The sequence below is a fragment of the Pectinophora gossypiella genome, chromosome 3, assembly GCF_024362695.1.
Source record: "Pectinophora gossypiella chromosome 3, ilPecGoss1.1, whole genome shotgun sequence".
NCBI lineage: Eukaryota > Metazoa > Arthropoda > Insecta > Lepidoptera > Gelechiidae > Pectinophora > Pectinophora gossypiella.
In genome coordinates, this window is record NC_065406.1 from 6773508 (window position 1) to 6792225 (window position 18718).

The following is an 18718-nucleotide window of genomic DNA, read 5'->3' on the forward strand; positions in this document are numbered from 1 at the left end:
CTTGCCACACCTCTTTGAAATTGAAACAGACTTCTCAAAGAATTAAAAAAAGATTTTCATAAAGGAAAACAAAATCAAAATAATATCGATAAACAACAATATTTTTGATTTGTTTCGTAAACCAACTGACAGTTTTATCAAAACGCCCGCAGCCCTTAGCTTAACGATGGGTTTTACGAGATAATAAATAAAGTACTTAGTTACTTCGAACAATAATTTATCTTCCAAGCATCCCAAAAATGTACTTAATTTCGAAGCTCGTGAACATCGCAAATCTCGTAATAACCTTGTTAAAGGGTTTTTAATAGAGTATTTATTGCCATGGGATAAAAAATGAGGAGTAGCCTCTGGGATTTTTACGAAACATACTGAAAAGTAGCTTAGATCATTTAAAAAATAAAAAAACGACCACACTTCGAAGTGAAAAGATCTGTAATATTATAGAACAACTTCAAGATCAAAGTGTCAAAGCTTCTCTCGTTACGCAAAGACTAAAAGCGTCAAATTGATAAGACGAACTCGTTGAGAACAAAATCCCCTCTAATAAAAAACGCTTCTTCATTTAGGTCGCCCTATACTTAGCACGCTTTAAGTATCCGGATATCGATCCTTGTTCTACTTACATACTTAGTAAGTATGTCTATAAGGCTGTATACATTTAATATGACGAACAACCTAGAGCCTTAAGATATCTAGCAAACATAAAGATAGACAAACACCTCTAATCGAAAACAATAGGCGTAGGTACTGAGTAAACTAGACAGTCTAATCTCGCTTCTACACAAAAGCATATCATGAATCCTAACGAACCAACCTGTCCTCCTAATTTATTCTACTAACACACAATTCGACTGCTTTTTCATTGAAAAATTCACAAGACTACGAATATGAAAAGTTATGAATGCACCCGTGTAATAATGCTACCTTCAACGCGAGCAAGCTACGGAAAATTGACTAAATTTTCCCTTAGAGTATCCACTTAAGCCACATGTTTTCCTCTAAGTATTTTTATGACGTGAGTACATACATAAGTATTTACATAGAAACTATTTCTCTTCTTAAGCACAAAATTACATAACCTGACAATTAAAGATAAATAACTACCTAGGTAGGTACCTACAACGATTTAATTCCGGAAAGGTAGGAGAAAACATTTCAGAAGCATTGGATTATAATTTGAGATAGCAAACAAGGCAGCTCCCTAAGTAAATCAGGAAAACAATTTAACTTTTTAATAAAAAAAAAAACAAAACAGTCAAGTTGGTGACTTATTAAATTCCGTTGTGGGGTCTAAATGTGGAGTTGGATTGGAAAAAGGTTTGATTTGAGTAGCCGAGTGGTGAATGCCGAGTAACCGACTAGCCGAAACTGGAGTCAGCGTAGCGGGGGATGGGGTCGGTGCAGCGACCGGCTCGGCAATGTTTCAGTTACAGGCAGTCAGTTCACGGGCGGGACAGCACCGGGGCGCGCGCCTTGCCGCTCGCCGCCCTCTCCCGAAATTACGCGATCGTTCCCGTCGAGAAAACATTAATACCCTCCTTAACCCATATCACTCGTATACACTAGTGACTTGTATATTTAATTAATTTACCAATGTAAACCTGATGAATGCCCTAGGTTCGAGTGTATAACGACGGTGCACGGTAAGTCCAAATGACATGTAGAGCAACCATCCTGCTATGGTTGCACCATGCACTGCGTTAGCTCTACTAACACGATTTCGGTAACAATATGTACTCCCCAAGCCAGAACACAATCGTGGAAGTTCGTACAACAGTGAACTTTAAGCTAGAGTTTTAAAGTCTACGGTAGAAGTATTTTTATTCGAGTTATTTTGCATTTTCTTTTAACGGACTGCAGCAGCTGCGGCAGTCAGTCTGTCAGAAGTTGTTTCATTTAGGCTTTTAGTAGGTACATGAACTTAAACTTTGCTGTTTTAATTCCGTATTCGTTATTTCCACTCATTTCTTTTATAACGTTTTCCTTTGATAAATTGAACTTTGATAAATACAATTCATCAGAATTTGAAGGTAAATTTCTATGTAGGAAAGTTTCAACTTCCATTTTCATTTAAGTGAAGTTTCGAGTTCCATCTTTTGATGACTCCTGACCTTTGTCCACCCATAAACATTATTACTTACCTATTATTTAGATTAGTACCTACATAATTATCTCAAACTAGTGGCTGGCTACCAGATAGGTATGTTTCTTAAATGTTTGGCAACAGAACAATAATAAAAACGCTTTACTTTAAAAGTCGGCGCAAATCCAAAACTGCTTTAGAAGCGAAGTTGCTCCATATTCACAAAGGATGAACGGATCAGGCAGCACGATAAATATAAGAATTGGAGGAAACTTTTGTGTACTTGGATCATTTTGGGGTTCAGTAGTAATAATGGCGAAAACTAAAACCATATTTTACTGCATATAACAGCTGTTTTGTTGACTGTTCGTAAATGACAGCCTACTAGTTAGAATACATGCATTCAATTCCGAAAGATGCCAGTCCGAATCCCAGCCTGGACGTTAGTAAAGAATAAGCTCGCGAGGAAAGCCCTATGTTTCCAGAAACATAACAGCATAATTAATGTTCTAAGCTATAGGTACTTGCTGCCGTTGTCCCTTCAGGTCAGATAATAGATACTTCTGTTTAAGTAGTGACTGTGTATAACTTTAGATTAGATAAATTGATTCTGAAATAACTAGCATTTCGAGAATATTTAATAACAAGTATTTTTTATCTCGCTGAATTTTTAGTCAACAGCTACGGAACCAAAGCATGTTCGACACGATCTTTATCAGTTTTAATTAAATAAAATAAAAGCTTGTGTTTCGCGTGGGTGTAGAAAGTTTATCGTGTGCTAACGTTAAATAGAGTAGTTACTGGTAGTGACGGGCTAGTATATGGGCCATAACGAAAATCTAGTTTAGTTCGTGGAAAAACAAGTAAACACCTTTATTGTAAGAAGAACTAAACCCGTTATCACTTGTGCGAACAACGAATATATAAGTACAGAAAAAAACAGGGAAGATATCGTTATTTAGCTTCTGTGGACAAAGTAATAATTACCGTAACTTTAGACTGTAATTATAGTGTTAAGCCGGATACTGATATTGCGAGGCACATGCCCCATGTACGGTCACGAGCATTTATATGTATACACTTTGGTGCCATGTCACATTAACTTTATTGACAAATTGAACTGTAAGTCTCACTAAATGTTAAATAATGTTAGTGCGACAGAGTCCTAAAGTGGGTACATTATATTGCTCATGACTGCACGCCATGCGCCGCACGCCTCACAATGTGCGTACAAAAGTGATGTGCTGATACCGGGAATGTTCCCACAATGGGAATGGTGGTACGCACCACGGAACAAGTCCCGCTGATTTTAATAGAACTAATAAAGTTCTATGTAGATACTGCGACACTAGCGCCGTGGCTCCGGAACTTATTTCGTGATGCGGACTGTACCTTCATATTGGTTGCGGCGCGCCTAACGCACATGCCTTTACTTAATTGTACTTAGTTTAGTTCCGATAAATGTGCCGGGTGAGAGCCTTCAGCGCTCCCCATTTTTTCGGCCAAGTAGTTAATGTCATCTGCGGCAAATCTACAACAAGTCACGTCAAAAAAAAGTCCCGATAAAGTGTCACGGTGAAATTGTGTCTGTATGAAACCAATCTGTGGGCTTCAAACTCTACCTATCACAATAATATTTTAATTAATTTTCGATAATAATTACGTATGCGAGACTCCAAGCGATAAAAATGTATTTAAAATATAATTAATAAGCTTTTAGAAGATTATTGTACTCGTATTAATTAGAATCGTTATCAACCTTTCGTAATCTGTATTTAATAAGGTATCTTTAGTCCGCTCATTAAAGGTAAGTACCTGTGAGAGTTTATTTAGGATTGACTGTCTACTTTAGTATTACGAATCTCTCGAACATTTCGCTCATTCGATTCTGTAAAGACGATCTTGTTACCTACACCATTACTTCCTTGTGAATAATCTGTGGTAACTCTGTTCGGAGAATCCGTGACTTACATTGTAGTGTCATGGGAATGGTCACGGGTGTAAACCACCGAGGTTAATGGCAATAGGTTCGCCCCATATTACATGGGACTTAAAAACATAGTTGGCGACATTTTTTTTTTTTTTTGACGTGACTTATTGTAGATTTGCCGCAGATGGCATTAACTACTTGGCCGGACAAATGGGGAGCGCTGAAGGCTCTCACCCGGTGATAGTTGGCGACAAGTGAGTGCATCACTACATAGTATAAAAGTCGCTTTTTCTGTCCCTAAATCTTTAAAACTACGCAACGTAATTTTGATGCGGTTTTTTTTAGAGGAAGGTATATGGTATGGTCTTGAATCACTCTATAAATAAATAGTGGAGAAATACTGTTATTTTTGACGTTTTTAATGTGATGTCGTAAATAATTTCATTTTTTCCTCAGCATTGCACCCGAGCGAAGCCGGGGCGGGTAGATATATACTAGATAATAGAAGTCGCTTGTTATACATAAGCGTAATGTGTGATTCGCTTAACCGAAGCATTTATTTTTCATGTCACATTCGCCAGTAGGCTACTAAATCTTGTTCAAATCAAACATCATTACGTCATGCTCGCTTTTCAGTTTGACAAACTACGTACCTATACACACAAGAGTAGCCAAATGTTCTGTTCCATGTAAATGGTTTCGTTTGTATATGGAGCACATTCTTCATTGATGTATAACATGATTACAGATATCTGTATTTACAGAATTCTCAAAAAAAAATGCAATTATTTAGGAACTAAGTACTTACGTTTCCACCGAGGTACCACAACCACGTCTAATGAGGTGAGAGCCTCAAAACGCAAGGACCTTATTTACCGTGGCCCACTACGCTCATTTCATAATTAGCGGCGGAAAACTCGGTCCCTTTTCAACCATAATGGGCTCCCTCGTTCGAAATTTAAGATTCAACAAAGGTACCTAATCAGAACCAAGAAAATTAATGAATATTCATCAGTGGAATGCTATTTAAATATTTGTTTTATTACCAATCATGAAAGTATTATTTAATGCCAATCATTATAATAAACGCCGCGACTTTAGAAGTAAGAGCCGAAATGCCGAAATATTTAAATTTAAATAATTGTTTTAAATTTTCAACTTTATTGAAATATATTGCTGAAATTAAATTTGTTTCGTGCCCGTAATACTCTTGAACTTCGTTATTTATTTTTGTGACAGCAGTTATTATTTATTAGGTTGAGGGTTGAGGTTCTTGAGGGGTCTGTAACCCGATCATTTGACAAGTACGAAACGTAATAAAATACCGTTGCAAACCATTGTCAACATTTTACACAGTACGTTTCATACCCTGTTAAAAGTAACATGATTAGAATGACAGTAGGAGAGAGATATCTCTCGTCTCTTTCGCATTAACTGTAAACAGCACGGTACGATAGAGATAAGAGATATCATGGGATATGTTACTCTAATTATGTTACGTTTTATATGGTATACTCTGTATTTACTCATATAATTACGATCAGATAGAAATACGATCATGTTCAACATACGTTTGAACATGAGTTTATAGTAGGCGTATCATTAAATCATCTATGGCGGTAGATATACTCAACTTGTACATCCACATTAGCGCTGTCATGTGGCCTTTCATGTTGTGGTTGTATAATGAACTGATAATCTATTAATAAAGCTTATCTTAACACCTGAACACGCTTACACCGTCGCTCTGAGTGCATGTTAAGATAATCCTCCCCCTGAGTGCGTGGTGAAATAATCCCAGGTGCACAGTAATTCATATTTAAGAATATATTGGACCATAAATGTGGATTTATACACACCCAGATGAGGCTGGGAAACAAAGACTTATTCGTCTGATAAATGAGCGAGCTTCCATCATTCTGTCCTGACGATTCTTTTGGTGTCGGGCCATTGAAATACCAATAATAGGACTGGAAAAAATACCACTTGTACGACATAAACGGGGTATGTATTACATATTCCATACCCTCACAGATTGATGAGGGATCTGTGTGGCTGTACCTAACTGATAGATGTTTGTTATAGTTACCTTTTTCTTCTTTTATATAGTGTAAGTATTATGTTATTTTAACTTGTACATTACAATTATATTTAATGTACCTAAGTACATTATTATACTTACACAGAAAGTTTCTATCTATCATTTTCATCATTATGAGTACTTCTACTTTTTACAAAAGTACTTACTTTAAAATCTCAATTTGCGAATAAAGCGAATTGAGAAACACAGTAACAGAATCAATTAAATACCTACGCTGAAAAATAATTAAAATGACAACATTAAAGTCAAAATTAACATTCGAGTCAATAAACTTTACGACAATCGGCCTTTTTACAAGAAGTTCCAAGCGTTTAGCTCTTTTACAATAAGACCCAGACAACACGTAATTAGTTTTAAAGTCGATCGCACGATTTGTGACGTAAGGTTCAAACTTGAGATAAAGTTGGGCATTATCCCGCGATGTTATTCCACCAACATTATTCACTTCTGTGTCTATTGTAGTCGGGCCCCGTAATTTATTATACCAGACTTTAGTTTTAGTTCAGATTAGACTGTCATTTAAATATAACTACTCACTGAAATACTAAGATTTTTCAAAAAAATGTTTTTAGTGAAATATACTTTCAGTCCTTGTAGCTCACTAATGTTATTATTATGAGTTCTGGCTATATTAAAGGATGGTATAGTGGAAGATGGTACATTCCTATTGTTAAGAATTATATATTATAATGTTAATCTGTATTTGTCCGTAATAACGTTGAACCGGTGCGATTTCTGAAGTTCGCTAAGTATTAAGTTGCGTAACTGTTAAATTTATCAGTTACCAATCCGTACCTGTGATTCACGGTACGTCAGATTTCGAACGGGCGCCAACGGACGAACGTGAAGAAAAGTTTAAAAAAATCTTATATCTAATCCTAAAAGTGTTTATCTTCTGAATTTAAAACTATCTTTGATGAGAGGTATGTATGCCCTAGGTGCGTATAAGTAGTGACTGTTTTAAGAGACCTTTTTTCCGGTAAACCGATAGTTATAGATAAAGTTATTAGTGCAATTAATAAAGCGATCCAACAAATTAACGCGGTCCTGCAACAAATTAGTGGATTTGAAGTCAAATTTGTCTCGTGGAACAATGGAAACTGAAATTGAAGTCATTAATCGCCGACGTCCGCGTCGCGGTCAATTCATATGGATGATTGCTCCTACCTACAGCTCCTCTTGTATTATTTTTTTGACGTGTCTTATCGTAAATTTTCCGCAGATGGCATTAACAACTTGGCCGGATTTCCTCTTATAGATCTTACATTCTTACCTAACTTAGTTGAATAGTGAATAAATGTCACAATCTTTCACGAAACATCTTTAATGACATCTGTACTTGTATCATAAAATAGCGTAAGTAATCTCCACTAGTGTGGTAGGGATTTAAACTTGTTCTTATTGGGATAGGCAGATCTACATATTTATACATATTATTTGTTACCATAATCCTTTTGTGAATTGTCCCCTTCGTTATAACATATTATAGTGTTAGATACTATGGCGCGACTTTCCTTTTATTACCTACAAAACCAGGATAACAATATGATTACGAGGGGATTACGGGGATTATTATGAGGATTGTATATGTTGTTGTGCAATAAAGTATTATTGATTGATTGATTGATAACAACGGTATTGGCTTTCTATTATTTTTCCCAGATCACTCAACTCATTGTTACAATACATCGTACACTGTATCAGATTAACCAAATAAAATAAAAATACATCTATATACCTACGTACGTATACGTACAGACGTCAAAGATTTCATATTTAGAATCGATGCAAATGCATTTCGAATTCCTCTTGATAATAAAACGAAAAATAATTATATAAAAAAAAACACTATGTGCCACCTTTTCTTATCCCGTTTTCTTTCTTTGATTTGGTGGAAAATGGACTTACTTATTAATGAATTACGTTTTTTTTACGTTCGTTGGTACGTTTTTTTATTTATATTTACTCTCGTTAGACGACAACATTTTATGTGTGTACTTACCCACCTAGTTGTTTTAATTAAACAGGTGCTTACCTAGATAAAACCAAAAAAATGGTGGAAATTTGTGAAGGTAGCAGACTAAACTACGGACTTAGGTCGGGTTTCCACTGACACAGAGATGGGCGGAGAAGAGCGGAGATGTGCGGATTTGACCAATGACAGCGTTCGAGAGAGCGAAAACCGAAGACGCTCTGTCACTCTCTCCCTCACGGTGATTGGTCTATTCTTGCACATCTCCACTCATCTCCGCACAGCTCCGCGTCAATGGAAACGCAGCGTTAAACTTTCAAATACCTTTTCTCGAAACTTATGACCTATATTTTTAAGTTAATTTAATACAATTTTGGAGTTCAATGTGCGATATGCTCTCACACAGGCGCGAAGCAGTGATGACTCGGAACACCACTGGTGGGCCTATGGGCCTTCTGGACCGGCTAACCAGTACGACTCCTGCCAGCACCACACCCTCAGGGGTCGCTGCCAAGCCCAGCGCCAACGGCAAGCGGCCCACACCCATCATTATATATCCTACTGGTAAGTGAATATACAATATACACATAGGTACATAAGCCTTTTAATATATTCAAATTCAAAAATATCTTTATTCAGTAGGTAACACGTCTCATCCGCCTAAAACTATACTGCAGCTTCTCACAACCTGTATAGCCGGGGAAAAGAAGCTGCAAGAAAAACCTCGGTACATGGCCCTAGACTTTCTTTAAAAAAATAAATAAAGACTATATACGTAATATAATTTTGTCATTTGGCTGCCTAATGTCAGTACCCAGACAGCTAATCCCATTCATATGTTCTAGATAATCACTAATCTTATAATAACCTTTTTTACATAGTTTCTGTTTAATTACTGTCATAAAACTGTTATAGAGAAGATGCAGAGCAACAAGTTATCAGAAGGCAACTTGCAGCCAACCATATATGGTAACATGTGATCAGCACATCACCCATATTGTAATGATCCAATATGTTATAGATAGGCTGCAATCCCTTTGTCGGTTTTTCGAGATGTCCTTGGAGATAAGTAGCTAAACGTGTCATTCATTCAAAGTTTAGCATAAAAAACATTCCAATTAACTGTAAAAAAACTGTAAATCTACTAAATTCGCAGACCAGATAACTAGGTATGACTTATAGTAAAATAACTTAATAGGGGAGTTAAAAAGGCCACATCGAAGAAATTCATCAAAAAAAAGCAATATTGTATTTTTACATTTGCGCATATAAAAGTAAGTGCGCAATGCAAACAAATGTCAAATAGCAATATTGCTTTTGTAGGTGAATTTCTTAATGCTGTTCAATCCACACCAGAAGGTGACACACTATTAAGGTAACAAACATTTATTTGCCCTCGTAAAGCTTCTAACATTCAAATTGCTCTGCCAATCTCTGTAACACAGCAATATTCGTCAGCTACCCTCTTTACTTTTTTAGTAGTCATTTGTACTGTTACGAACATAAAATTGGTATAAATGGCCGAAATAAAAGTAATATCGTAAATCTTTACGCCACGGCTAGCAGTCACAATAAATAAGTAATGCAAACGAGCTACAAAAATCTCGGATAAATTCATAAAGCCATTGTACCGTTAGAGACGGCACGCTTCGCGGCCCTTGAAAGAGCTAGAACATTAAAATCTGGGCAGCTTACAACAATTTGAAGGAAAACAGCCAAGATTTATTAAAACGAATGCAAGGACTGGAAATTAAGGTCGAAGATTACTTTTAAGGCAATGAGCTTGCTTAACGCTCGAAAGTCCATGTTGCGTCAACCAAAATTAATGTCAAGACGTCTTTCTCCCGTCCTAAATGATTGACACAGTAGATATTTAAAGCCAACGTGACCAGGTCTGCGAGTCAAGGCCACGAAAGGGTTATGGCTGAAATTATAACGCAACTTGAATGGGCAGCTCCCAAGGGGCAGGGAATCAATACGTGTATCAGCCCAAAACCGTGGATTACAACATTACAGGGCCCTGGCGCACATGTTGCCCTTTTGTTTCGTGTGCCTTTATTTTATATTCAATTTATGGCGAAATATTATCGGCCTAAATAAATGCACCTGCCGCGCCCGCGGCTACAATCTGCAATCTACAAAACAAAAGAGAACCGAGCCTCGCCTCGCTTCCAAAAGTAGCCATTGCCCGTTTCAAAGCGGAAATGAATATTGCAATATTTATTTCCAATACATATATCTATAGATATTAGTTGCTAGCTTGAATAACTGAAAACCCACAATATGTTTCTGTATTCAAAAACAGTCTTTGAATTTATTTACGCATCTGTAGCACGTAATGCGATCTAGATGATTCATTACTCTCGAGTAAATAACATTGTTGTAGCTATAATTAACAAGTATGAAATATTACTTTATAGCATGTACTCAAAGATTTACTACTCCGAGAGCGCCAAAGAAAACTACAGACAGAGGCATGTACTTAAAGAGTTGCTGCTATGAGAACGCCAAATGAAACTTACAGCGCGTTAATAGGCCCATAAAGATTTAATTCCAGAAGCACAAAATAACCCACAAAATGTTTGTTACAGTAACACCTGAATCGATAGTAGTGCCGATAGTCTCTTGTATATTTGGATTTCCGCTGTTGGCTTTGACTGTCATATGCTGTCTCAGAAGGAGAGCAAAATTAGCGAGGTAAGTGCTCCAAGAATAGATATTAATATTAAATCGAGACCGACCCTATAACCAGTATAACCCCATTTCCATTTTCCAGTACTCAAGGCACTTGGCCCGCTTCAATTTAACGAGCTTAAGCACAAGCAATATCACAGCGATAATAAAATAAGGGCCCCACCTCACTAGGACACCATGGTTGCGTATCAGCGGGAAATTTTTCGGGATTCGGTTGCCAATAACAAACTAAATTGATTGCGCAACAAGGTGAGGTAAGTAGCCTTTATACTTGTTGGTGACGCAACCATGGTGGTGCCATCATGGTGTATTAGTGAGATAGGGCCCTTATGTTGAAGGCGTGATTATGGACTTTTAGCCGTTTAAAGTCTGCGTCACGTCTGACATCAGTGACGTTCGTTAAGCAAAGCCTGCTAAAATATTTGGAGCAAAGACTCGGCGCGATCTCATAATGTGAATGAATGCGTCAGGAGCTCAATGACTTGGCGGTACCTATTCGGTGTACGAGTGAGTCATTGCGAACGAAAGTAAAATTCCTCTTGTAATATTACCCTGCAATGAACATTATTTAACCCAAGTACCTTTACAGAATAACGAACGTTGTCTTGAAAATTACATTGAGTACTTTACTTATCATATCGTGCCGTTTTATCGGAGGCCAACTGACTTTAATATTCCAATCAGAATATTGTAAAAAAAGATGTTGCAACGCGTTCTTAATAATGGGTCAGTATGTGAATAACATGATGCCGAAACAAAACTCGATCACCCCAAATGTCCTACATTGAGGCGTTTATCATAATAATTATTTATTTTGACACACCAAAAAGTAAATGAAAGTGGTCGTTATATAAACTATATTTTTAGTACAATATTTCTCTTTAATTCTTACATTCAGGTTCTAGTTTTAAATCTCATAATAGAGAGTTCTTATAATAGAGAATCAAGAAATTAGTAGGTAGGCAGATGACTAGCTCCTCTTATTTATTGTTTATGTTGTTCATACAATTTGTGCATTCTGAAGTTTTGCACCCACCTTAAATTTTATACCGGGTGAAACCTGTGAGAGCTCCTCATTTGCCCGACCAAAAAGTTCTTGACATTTGGGGCAAATTAACATAAGATCACACTGACGCACATTGACCAAATTGGAAATGTCCTTAGAAAAGGTTCAGTACAATCTTCTCTGCGCTGGTGTGCGTGTATGAAACGATTGATGAATGTAGAGGAAGCAAGAGAAGTATGTCAGGATCGAAGCAAATGGAATTCCATAGTCTCTGCTTACCCCGGTGGGAAATAGGAGTGAGTTTATGCATATATGTATCAAAAGATCACGTCAAAAAATCGTAAGTTTTAATGTATTCAGGGAAAGAGCTCGCCGACGCAACTGCGAGCTGGACCGAGGTGAGCTGTCAGTGGTCCGCCTGTCTCCTGTGAAGAAGCAGCGCGCTGTCAGCCTAGCGAGGTCGCCACGAGCGCTGCCCACCTTGGAGCTGGACACCGTGCTCGAAGAACGCTCCGACCCTGAGCAGACTACTGTCTCGCAAGTAAGTGTTGTTAGTGGTACCGCAGATTATGTGTTTTATTCGCTCCCAATAATGCAATCTAATCTACTATACACATTACACACATACATAGCTACAGATATACATACGTAATGATGAGGTGCGAGGTGTGCCACCGCACCGGGAGCCGAAGTAGAGGGAGCGCCAAAATCAACCAAAATGGTTCACCCTGGCCGCAAACTAAAACTTCATCGGGTTAAATTGCGGCCATATAAAACTCAGACCGGGTGGCCGTATACAATATTTTTAAAAGATTTAAATAGGTAAATTTCGGTGGCTGTAAATTAATCGAAAAAAAATTATTTGAAGGGGCTGAGGGATGCCATTTTGAGGCCTCGCACCACCTAAATATTTTATTAGGCCCGCCGCTGATGATGTGATGCAGGCGGTGTCGGCTACGGCGACCGCTTCAACACCGATCATGTGCTCGCATGTGGCTTATATTATAACCAATCTTGTTGGGTAAGATCCTCGCACATTGTGCTCACATGCGTACAGTCATGAGCAATATAATGTTCCCACTTTAGGACTCTGTCGCACTAACATATTTGACATTTAGTGAGACTTTTGTCAAAAAAGTTAATGTGACATTGTACCAAAGTGTATACATATTAATGCTCTTGACCGTACAACTTCCGCCGGTAATACCTACTAGGCTAGACAGAGCTACGAGCCGCCTGAAAGCTACTTGTATCCACTTGTAGTTCCCCTGACTGTATGTGAATCAGGCGCGCTAAGATACAAGAGGAGGTCAGGGGTTCCCAAACTTTAAAGATAAAGAAACACCCAATATACCTACAACAATGTCACTATGTGATTGAAATAAGTTTTTTTTTTATTAAATACAAATATTTTAAAGTCCAGCACTTTGTTATTTGCTTTAATTTTTAATGTGAAGAATAAAATTGCTTGTTTCACTGTGGTATTATCAGCATACCTACTATATAACCTAATAACAAAAAAATATATATTTTCGCGGAACCCTGGTGGCTTTAATACAGAACCCCCTTTAGGAATCGCTGTAGGTAACTTAGTCGTCTTAATGGATAATAACCGTTCGTGACAGTTATCATGAAGGATGCCCAGCGATATATAACCAGGTTATCGCTCATAATAAGTACGTGTTAATTATTGCCCATGGACTGGTAACCTGACGACGCGACACTACACAGTTCGTCATTAGGTGTCTTGTCTACCTTAGGAGGTCAATATCAAAAGGCAGTCTTCTAATTACTGACATGTAATTATGTCCATCTCAGAGCTGGAGGCGTGAATCTATGTATTTATAGGAATATTTGTATAATACCTAAGTTCACCATATACTTTATTTACCAGTGGATCATAAAAGTTTATTACATTTTGTCCTAAACATAAAACACAACATAACATAGTATGTTCGGCTCTTGGTGTGTGTGGACTGTAGTTGTATAGTAGATGGTGAGAGGTCGAATGTTCTACTTCCAAGTGCAAAACACCAATTTGTTCCTTGGCACTATTTAATTATATTTTTATAATTGTTAATATACACTTTCGCGGGAAGCGTCGGCCGTAGAATATTGCCATGTAAAAAATATTATTACTTAATTATAAATGTTTATACTTGTGTTGCCAGCAACAACATAATCTTCTACACCTTTAATCTAGTATTTTGAACTTCAGTGCTTCTCTCTATCCTCACTAAATGTCTTAAATGCATAGGAAGATGTACATCCATTTCAAGATAATAACCTAAGTACCTACACTTCACCGAGGTTTCTGTTAGACCAATGTGATAGATGGTGAGCCGTATCGCCGTTTATAATGGTCGAGTCAACCTGTGTTAGTTTCTGCACTTAAGATAAACTACGTAACAACTCATTGGTACAAGTCCGGTACCGGGGTTCAGCCCGCGCTGTCCATTTGAGAAGAAAGCCGATGAACCACAAAACCATAGACTATAGTGTACGAGTATCTCTAATTATGACGAAAGATTTTGGTAACAATAACAAAAATATTGTGAATTATTTTACTAAGATCTATACGCGATAGCAATATAATCCACCGAATAACAAAAACAACAAACTCGGTTCGATAATAGGCTGCCAGTGCCAAATTGCTAGTTTTCTAGGCCAAGGTGGAGTGACCTAACTTTTATAGACAAACAAAGATCTATAAGTGTGAGGCATTTTCGACTCTTGGCAAAAAGCTATTTTTGGACATCCATAAACAGCCTACAATCTAACGTATCTACCATAAGCTCCAGTAACAAGGTCAGGCGTCCTCTTATCAACAAGAGAAGATATTGTAATGTATTGGCATTCGTAGTTACTTCAGAGCGCAACAGCGAGTTAGTGAAGAAATACCCATACCCTTAGCAGAATACCTAGTTCTCGTACCTTTTTTCCACTTGATTCAAGTACGAATAAAACCTCGAAAAATCAATCGATCTTTATACCTCTAAACCCCAGACGTCGCTGTCGTCAAATTATGGAACAGTGAAGTTATAAACTCAGCACTTCTCTAGTTAAGGGTTATTGCACACAGAGTCGTATCGAAAGCGTTGCGGAGCGGAAAGCGGAAGTTTGCATGCAACGGTGTTGCACAGCGGGAGATTTCTATAAGGTGGGTAATGACTGGTGTTACGAGGCGTAATGTAATGTGTTACACAGCGAGCGTTCGTGCTGTCAGTACAGGGAAATAAGGCGCTTGTAGCGAGCGTCAACACTGATTTTAAGCACATGACGTAACATATGCTCGCTGCGAATGGTACAATACGCCTCGTAACACCGGTCAGTACCCACCTTAGAGTATTTCAAGAAAATCTGACGCCGAATGCTCCCGATACCACCTCTATGTGCATTAAGCTTTTAAACTTTGGGTGTTAAAATTCAAATCTCAAGCAAAACAGAGGAAGCGTTTGTGTAGACAGGCGCGTAGTTCTCAAACAGTGCGATCTAAAGCTTTGACTGCTTTAATGCCGAGTGTTTGAAAGCGCCTTTGATGTGTGACGCGAGGAAGTTCGCATCAAAGAGTTTAGTTAAAAGCCAAACACGTGCCAATAGAGTTAAATTAGCAAGAGATTTAAAGAAAAAACAGCGTACATTTGACTGAAGCTATACATACTCGCGAGTCTTGTACGTAATAAGGGTTTAGCTAGACATATAGTATTCCGAGTATGATATAAAAATAGTCGAGTTAAATTAGCAAAGGATAAGGCGAAAAAGTCATACCATGGCAGGTGAACAAAAAACATACTGAAACAAGGCAAGGCGTTAACATGTTTAAAGCCACGCTGTAGAGTAATATTACTTATCTTGTTTTCTCACCCATTCACATTTGGCTCCATTACCGCATGTTTGGGTTATGGCTTATGGTTCAAACACGGGATGGGAACTTACTTCTTCGCTCTTATTATGTAGAATGTAGATAATATATATTTGGAAGCGCGTTTTGTGTAGCTACCTATATTCAAATTCCAAGTTTGCTGGCAGACTGCATACTTAGATTAGGCCACAAGCCAACGTTCAAAGACTTGTAACCATTTCTGAACTTAAATATAAAATATATTATAATGATGGACCACAATGTCTACCGCTTATAATTCCTCCACACACACACGTCCACCACATTAGTAACATCTACAGACTGGTCGTCGTTATACACGAGCAGCACTTTGCTGTCGACCGCCTAGTCGACCTAGGAGAATTCGACAGTACCGTAACGACACGATTTTCATTTTAGGTGGAGATAACGCCAGACAGGGAAGTGGGTGCGATCCTGTTCGGGGCGGCGGGAGCGATGGGCACGGCGGCGGCGGTGGGCTGCGTGCGGGACAGCTAGCGGCGCGGGTCGGCGGCCCTGGGCGCGCGCTCGCCCCTCTGGGCCGCGCTCACCAGCCAGCCGCTGGACGAGGACGAAGCAGACAACGAGGACGACGCCGCCGCCGACGACAGCTAGCATCTCGACGAGCGCTCGTTGACCGACATCGGCGAGCGCATGAAACTCTTCCTCGACATACCGCTCAGGTTTTAAGTGCAGTGCTGTGCGAAACAATCTACAGTGCCGAATGAATATTCATGATAATGCTAAGTAGAATGAGAGGAACGAGCAGAATGAGTAAATGTTACTGGTGTTAATTAAACTAAGCGAACTTGGCTGACACACAGCTGTGTCTAAGATACATCGTTTTCACTCTGTGATCTACCTAAACGACGATTTTCTGCAGAATCTCTTCATCGGATATTGTTAGAAATGAAAATATAACCTTTTGCAGGAAACGCTGTAAAATCCACTCGAGCTATTTGGATTTGATCCAATCAAACATGTTGAAGACAAAAGGCCGACGCTGCACGTTCCGAAATTGGACCGAATTTCATACAGAGCGACATTGTTGGTTTACACAAGCTTTCGAGTGACATGGGCGTAGATTGCCAGGGATGCATTTGCTGAATTATGTAAAAATAGGGGCGTGCCTTCATTGGTCCTGATTTTAGCAGACTTCTCATAATTTTATTTATAAAGTTATACAAGCCTGTCATTTTTTTATCCACTGGAAAGGAAAGGGAAGAATGATTGACAGCTGTTAATTTTAAAATGAATGACTGAATATAACATACAACCCGTTTGAATTGTGCTGTCAACGTAATTCTGTCAGATTATACGCCATCATTCCTAAACGTATTTTATTTAAAGATTTCTGTCTAAAGATCTTTACTTACCTATCGGTTACTCGTCACTTTCCTTTTCGACGAATAAGAACATGACAGGTATAAGTTCAAATAAAATAAGGGAGCGTCTGCTGTAATTAGTATCATTGTCGATTTTAATTTTATCCACGGACTCTCGACTCGACGTGTGATAACTAATGTGAATAGATTAGATAAATGTAGTCTTTCGAAAGCCATTTACACGCCTATTAGACAAAAAGCTTTAAACTTTATAATTGTTTTGTAAAGATTCTGTTACTGATCTCTATCAGGTTTGTACAGTTTAAAAAATTATGAAAAATTTTACAACGCGTAATTATAATTATGCAGTGAGTTAAGAATTGGCACAGTTAGACGTAGCGATCGTTTGTCGAATGTATTTATGAAAATCAAGAGTTTATAAATAGTTAGTAAAGAAATAGGTGGGTAATAGGTAAATAATAAGTGACCAAAAACCGAAGACCCCTGGACAAAATTATAACACCTTTGTAAATACCATAATGTACCTATTGTCTGTCCATAGATAGAATTCAGTAGTATCACAGCTTAAATTAATGTATGGGCATTCCTTTCCAAATACTTCAGCAGCTAAACTAATCATTGTAATTGTAATAGTGAACTTGTCTATTATAAATATGTATTGTACCTATTATTAAACATCAAAACCGTAATTATGTACTTACATCATAATGTAAAGCAATTAATTCATATTAATGATGTTTGTATTATTTCGCTTCAAACTCACGAAACCTAATTCATGAAACACCTGTGGTAATAACATTGTGTTTACCTTCTATAATTATTACCTAATGATATTTGTTCAATTTGAAGATTAATTTTGATATTGTACACAAACCATTACAGTCTCTCGTATAGGCATCGATTTTCGATTTGTTTCGAAAGGCTATTTAGTTGGATGCCAAGCTCTTAAAAACAAATTTATCATCCCATGTCTGAACTGACTATGTTAGTACGTCTTCCCAGGGGAAGATTTTACTAACACAGAAAAATGGTGCCGTCGAAACAATAGAAAACATTATCAAGTACCTAATATTACATTTATTTTATGCTGACATGGTCCTCTCTTATGATCCCAGCAATATTCACGCACCTGGTAATCTAATCTACTTAATCCTCCTGATGCTTACACATATACATTATAAATCAATGTATTATACAAACACAACAATTGGTCTAGAATTAAAACAGATCAGATGGCCCTGAAAGATCGCATTTAAAATCGTGCGTGAGGTTTCCCTCACAATTCAAAATTTAAGTGTATTAATGTGTCTGTATATACATTGTGCGTTTGACATAAATAAAACAGGTACACAAAATTGAACATTGTTTTTATTAGCATCATTTTTATAGTCACAACAATTTGCAAGTGTGGTCAAATTATATTCAGCTTTGACCATGCAGGTCAAGGTTGTGACATCCAAACCTCGTATCGGGTAGATTATTATCATTACACAGAATAAAAACAGCTCAAATTGTCCTGAACTTGGCGAGGTGATTATGTGACGGATGCAAATTATACAAGTACCCAAATGAATTGAATGGTGGACTTCGTGACCACTGTTTACTGAGCCTTGAAACCAAAGGACGTAAGAATATAAGAAATGAACATCCATAATGGCTTGTGGATACCTATACCTCATATCATGGTTGTCAGAGGTCTAGTTACA

General features: G+C 37.8%; 1 protein-coding gene across 1 annotated transcript; it reads left to right on the forward strand.

Moving 5' to 3' along the window:
* Positions 1-1449: 1449 nt before the first annotated feature.
* Positions 1450-18372, forward strand: LOC126381783 (uncharacterized). The gene is made up of 5 exons (XM_050031264.1): positions 1450-1643; positions 8493-8650; positions 10678-10783; positions 12147-12327; positions 16066-18372. Exons 2-5 carry the CDS (start codon positions 8506-8508, stop codon positions 16162-16164), a joined length of 531 nt encoding a protein of 176 aa, XP_049887221.1. The 5' UTR covers positions 1450-1643; positions 8493-8505; the 3' UTR covers positions 16165-18372.
* The last annotated feature ends 346 nt before the right edge of the window (positions 18373-18718 follow it).